Source organism: Haliaeetus leucocephalus, unplaced genomic scaffold (genome assembly GCF_000737465.1).
Source record: "Haliaeetus leucocephalus isolate CR32 unplaced genomic scaffold, Haliaeetus_leucocephalus-4.0 Scaffold656, whole genome shotgun sequence".
NCBI classification, from domain to species: domain Eukaryota; kingdom Metazoa; phylum Chordata; class Aves; order Accipitriformes; family Accipitridae; genus Haliaeetus; species Haliaeetus leucocephalus.
Window position 1 is genome coordinate 8,953,537 of NW_010973092.1, and position 5,885 is coordinate 8,959,421.

The following is a 5,885-nucleotide window of genomic DNA, read 5'->3' on the forward strand; positions in this document are numbered from 1 at the left end:
TGTGGCTGAAGATGAGGAACAACACTCCTGTTCACCCTTCGGGCACCTACATTCAAGAAAACTTATCTTCTCCGTAAACTTCTGGTTTTACTTCTTAGTAGAACATCTTTAGACACAGCTGAGAATGGCCTTTAGTCTAATCCGGATTGCTTTTCCTGTGGTTAGCCTGCTAGTCTCTAGCAGCGCAGCCAAGTGCTGCTGCTGGCAGTGTACACAGCTGAACTCTTTCTGACTGTGGTTTGACTAAAAGGCTGAAATACTCAGCAGTACTTCAGAAATCTACTTCTCATTTTTTCCAGATCTCCTTATTACAGTAGATGAAACTGTTGTCAGCGCCACCAAGCTGACATATCTGTAATCCCTTGCCCCATGCTGCTCCCCACACCTGTTTTTGCCATAGTAGACAGAATTTGGATAAGAGATTACAAAGGATATATAACACTGTGGTAAACTGAAAGGACTTGGCAAAATAACAGATTCCTAGGAAGAACTCAAGCATTTAATCGTAAGTTTCTGGTTCAAATACTTGGAAGCAACTCAGAGCATCTTCAGGCAAATGCCATTTTCTTTGTAGGCTATAATTTGGTAGTGTTGGAAAGCTGTCCTACTGTTACACAGTTATAGACTAATAGAGTTACAGTGTTTTTTCATCGTGACTCTTAAAAATTTTGTATGCATCTGGGCTTTTGCAATATAAAGTAAAACATACAGAATACAGAGGTCACTTTAAAAGTAGTGTGGAAACCATGCCATCCCAGGCTCAAGGCTCACTTTGACAAAATGTTGCTGAAATACAGCTTTGGAGAAATGGTGTCCCCTGGCCACCCTCCCTGTCCCCAGATTACCCAACTCTTCTTGAGGCCATCTTGTCTTTTTATATTGTTTGGACTAGAACTGCAGCTGTGATCAAGTGTATTTGATCTAGGACCAACAAATGTTCTTTGCTGAAGCAACTAATCTACCTCACACTGTTTTACATAGACAAAATTAAGTTCTAAGGAGTTACTTTTTATCAATAACTGAAAGAGCAGAAATGCTTCCAAAAACATGCCCCAAAACATCTATTAGGCTAGAATCAGAACCAACAGAGCTGTCTCGCACTGACTACCTTACATGAGAGCAGAGTCACCAAAGTGACAGTTTCTTTAAGTGAAAAGGAGGAAAAACAAGGGATTTAAAGTAGCCTAAAGACAGACAAACACTAGTAACATACTCGTAGGAGAGAAATGAGAGAAAGAGGGATAAAGGGGAATTTTTACACGCAGTTGCTAGAAGCAGAACTCTAAGAAAATGCTGTTTCTTTGCTCCTCTTATTTCTGGGAAAACAGGAAACTGCAGATAGCTGCTATAGGAACAATTCTTACCATTAACAGCAGGATCCTGAAACTGCTCTGCACAAATGGAAAAGGCAGGGCCACCCGGCTCTGGCACAAGGCAGATGACCACATTCACCACAGCTGTGCCACAACAGCACATGGCACCGGCTGATGAACTCCTCTGGGCGGTTCAGCATGCGACAAACCACCAGCAGACCAGGACACGTCCCTTCTGCCAGTTACCTGCAATAACGTGCAGTGTGAGTGAATCTACATGGAATTCTCCTCTGCATGGGCCATGTCTGAGCTCTGAAATAAATACACAGGGTAAGAAAATAAGGAAACTGTTACCCCAGAGCTCTGCCTGAGCCCATTCTACTCACTTCACCCAGGTTGCTTCATTCATATGATAGCCTACAGTAATTCAGCTGCTGGCTGCTGGCTGCATCCCCAGGAAAGCTGTTCTGGTCACATAGTGAGAGAATGTGAGAGCTACGGGGCAACAGTTAACCCGCTTGCTTTAGTTTTCATCTCAAAGACAGACCCTAAGGAATGCCTTGATATAATTTCTGAGTTTCTACATGCCTGTTTCCCAAGTTCCTGTTTTTTATTTGTGCAAGAAGTGAGCACCATTTCTGTACAAAAGGTGCCAACATCACCTTTTTCATGCAGCCCTTAAAGTAGCTGCATGTTTCGTCTTGACTCAGAGCATACAGTCAGATCACACTTTGTGAAAATAAAACCAAACCAAACCATTAAATATTGAAATAAGATTAAAGCATTGCTGGAAATATCTTTTCCTTGTACTATTTTAAAACTATATCATTAAATAGCTTTTCTTCTTTTCCCCCTAGACGATCAGAACTACAAACTTTGCCCTTCTGTCCACTGGTGACACACTTGGCTTCTCTGTATCAAGAAACTTTTGGAACTTTTTGAGTAACTGTACTTCTGTTATCCCTGTGCTTGTTCAGATAGTGTAACAGAAGGGCTGGGCTTTTTTCTTTTCCTTCCCCCCCCCCCTTTTTTTTTTTTGATTAGGAAAACATCCAACAAAATGCTGCTTAATATCTGATGTTAACTTTATCTCATCAAATTTCATAAGGCATATATAATCCAACACATATTGTATACATTAACATTTCAGGGGTATAATACTTCAAATGTCATTACATCCAAAAATAAAATCAGGACTTGCTGAGATAAGAAAAGATCTCATCATTAGAAACAGGTTAATTAACACACTAGAGAAGACAACATTTATAATCAAATTTGCTCGTCAGTGAGTCACATCATCCTACGAAATGTGAAATGCCCATTCCCCTAGACTAACAGGCATATGCCATCCACTGCCTTCACTGCAGCTACAGTCCATTGTTTTTCCCAAAAGCAAAGCTGTAACAGAAAAAGGGAAAACTATCACTGCTTTGACCTGACAACGGAGGAAAAAGTCAATGTTTTGGCTGAAAAAAGCCCAGGAAGCCTCCCACAGCTTTCTAAGGGTTTGCCTTAAACATAGAAAAAAAAAAGCCTAGAACAAATTATTTGTGAAACTTTTTGGAAAGTGAAAGCAGCCTTCATTACTTTTTAAATGACGATCCCTGTTTACCTCAACGGTTTCACAAAACGTTCATTGCAATTGTTAGATGCTGCTAGGACCCAGTATATTAACTATGCAGTATTTTGAAACTATAGTACCCAGGCCTATGACTTTATTAAAAGCATAAAAATTAGACAAAAATCAACAAAAAAACATTGAGCATCTATGACAGTTCTTTTTTGAATGGCAAAGTTAAAACGTCCTTGACAAACCGTAGTTCCACAGTGCAAAACCTCTCTTATCTAAGAGGCACTAAATGTTTCTTCATATCTTCCACATGAAACAACATTTGCAAAATAGATACCAAATTAATTCTGCTCACTTGCAACTATTTTAGTTACCTACAAGCAATATAATTTAGATCTAGTCCAGGGAGAAGGAAGGAAACAGTGGTGGTTGAATAAAGGACAAAAGCGTTAACTTTGTAAAATTATTTACACATTTCTAAAAAAAAAAAAAAAGTTTCTTCTTTTCTCCGTCTTTATTGTTACTTATGTCACTTAAAAAAAGCAGATGATGTCCTCCAATGAGTCAAACTCACTTCAGTTCATCTTTATCTGCACTGAGCTCAATCCCCACCACCCAACAGCTAAATACTTTTGCCTGGCCCTTTAGGCAACATTTCTGAAAACAGAATTATCAAGTGACACAGAGATACAGCTTGTTAAATCACAGTTAAAAAACAGAGTTAGTGCAAGTTCCCTCACTCATAGGGTTTACTTGTTTTTTAGCTGCTCTGCATACTTCGGAAAACATATGTACTACGGTGTTACATGGCAAAAAGATGGAAGTAGGATTTCCCTGACAGGAGGGGCAAAGAAGCCACTTCTTCACTATCAAATCACTCTTTTCCTCTTGCTATGGGGGACTGAACAAACTCAAATGTTCTTTAAACATGATTGATATGGCTTCCACTTGATGGAATACTTGCAGGTTCTTTCAAACTTAGAAGTTCTCAATTAGTATAAAGGCTAACTATCCAATCAGACTCTCCTTCCTGAGAAAAATGCTCAGCTGGGCACAGAACCAACCTAAAAGGCAAATACAAACCATCTGCACTGCAAAATGATTCAATTCATACATGTATATTAACTATGCAGGAAATATAAGTTAGTTTAAGCATCTACGTTAAAAAAAAAAAGAAAACAAAAAAGTAGGCATTTTTGTAAGGTCAAGACTGGTTATGATTTACATCTAAGGAAATTAAAATCCCATTAGTTTTAATTCATTTAGTTGTTGAGACTCCTGGCAGCATATCTCTGTAAGGCAAATTACACTGTATTAAATCTGTGATAAAGGAATTTTTAGGTTCTCTTTAGTACAGTTTTATTATTACAAAACTAGAAGGGAATGTATTTTGCAGACTTTACACTAGTTTTATTTTTACTGTCGAGTTACACATTCCTGAAAGGACCCACTGAAATTGTAAACAACTAGCACTTATTTGAAATGGAGGAACTGTCAGCTACAATTCCTCTCAGTCAGATTCCTTGCTTCCACACTATAAAGCAATTTAAAACAAAACAAAACAAAAACAAAGCATACCTGAAAAAAGCAGAAAGTGACAAACAGAAGTACAACAGAAAAAACTAACTTTAATATGTGGCTACCACCACACATAATACATTTAACAAAAAGTATGCTCTTTTGTTTCTACCAATAAACACACAGCTCACAAAATATTAAACATTTTCATCTGCCTAGTCACTCACAACCTCCAACAGGTGTACAATAAATGCTTTGTGTGCTTGTACTACAGCAAAACAAAATACAACGTATACCCTCAGAATTCATTCTGCCTCTCACTATGGTGAGCTAAAAAAAAAAAAAAAAGTGTTTTCTTCATGTCATTTCATCAATAATGCTACACATTGCTGCATCTTTGTCTAAAACCTGGTCTCTCTTGCCACCAGAACGCTCTCTCTGCTTTTCACTCTGTCCAATACAGTTGCTGCCATCATCAGCATCCATTGCTTCTGTTTTCACTCTCAGTCCTCCCTCTGAATGAGGCAGATCATCAGGCAAGGAAGCCAGGCAGTTCTGAATCATCTCCACAACTCGCTCTAAGTGCTTTTGAAATCTCTCTGCTGTTTCCAAACGCTGACGTTTCTGCACCTCCATCATGACTCTCAGTGTCTCCCTAGCTTGGTGAGGGCGATATTCATTTATAAGATGATGGACATGAACAAAAAGCAGTTTCAAGTCTTCCAGTTTCTCCTCTCGCTTTATACTCCCTGGACTCCTTATCAAGATATCCAAGAGGTCCAAAAAGTTGACCAGGATAGACATATTAAGTTTTCTTAATTCCTTCTTGTGATCAAACTGCATAGGATGTAGCCGTTCAATACCCTGGCTCTCCAAGGGTCGAATAATCAGATCATCACATTGAAATTGATTACCAAACATCATATAACTGTCTTTCACAGGTGGAGGTGGCTTTGGAGCCAGGCCTTTCCGGATGTTTTCATCAGTATATTCTTTTATATATTGCATTGGAGGCGGAGGAAGGGCACTCACTTGCTGAGGTTCACCCATTTTTGCCAGACGAAAATACCTAGGGAATGTCCCAAGAAAGATATGTTAAACAATTTGCATGACAACCTTATCGCATAAATAGGAACAAGGGCAATGTAAGAGAGCTGGCTGTGAGAAGATGAGCCAGAAGAAAGCCATCTCAATGTGTATAATACAGGAAACTCCCGAATGAATCCACGTTAGCTTTCCACTGAGCTATACTTTTAGCAGTATTAACTTCACTAGAAGCACATAAAGCATTCACTTCTCGAACCACGCAAGACCAGCCTGTGAACAGAGCAGCCACAAGAAGGGAGGGGAGACGCCTTTCCTAGCTGAGGCCTGGCCCGCTAACACCACCCCCTGCGAGAGAAGAAACCGCGCAGCCCGGCGGCGGCCAAGCGCCGCCCTCAGGGGAGGACGCGGCCCCGCGCCCCGGCTCCACAGCCGCCGCC

The 5,885-nt window shown here is 39.9% G+C and overlaps 1 protein-coding gene across 2 annotated transcripts in view; it reads right to left on the reverse strand.

Moving 5' to 3' along the window:
• Nucleotides 1-4,491: 4,491 nt before the first annotated feature.
• Nucleotides 4,492-5,885, reverse strand: part of MED7 (mediator complex subunit 7) — a 1,687-nt gene continuing 293 nt past the window's right edge. For both annotated transcript variants that reach the window (XM_010578987.1, XM_010578988.1), the window contains exon 2: nucleotides 4,492-5,470. In XM_010578987.1, the coding sequence (XP_010577289.1) occupies nucleotides 4,759-5,451 (693 nt within the window). In that variant the 5' untranslated portion in view covers nucleotides 5,452-5,470 and the 3' untranslated portion in view covers nucleotides 4,492-4,758. The remainder of the gene's footprint in view (nucleotides 5,471-5,885) is intronic.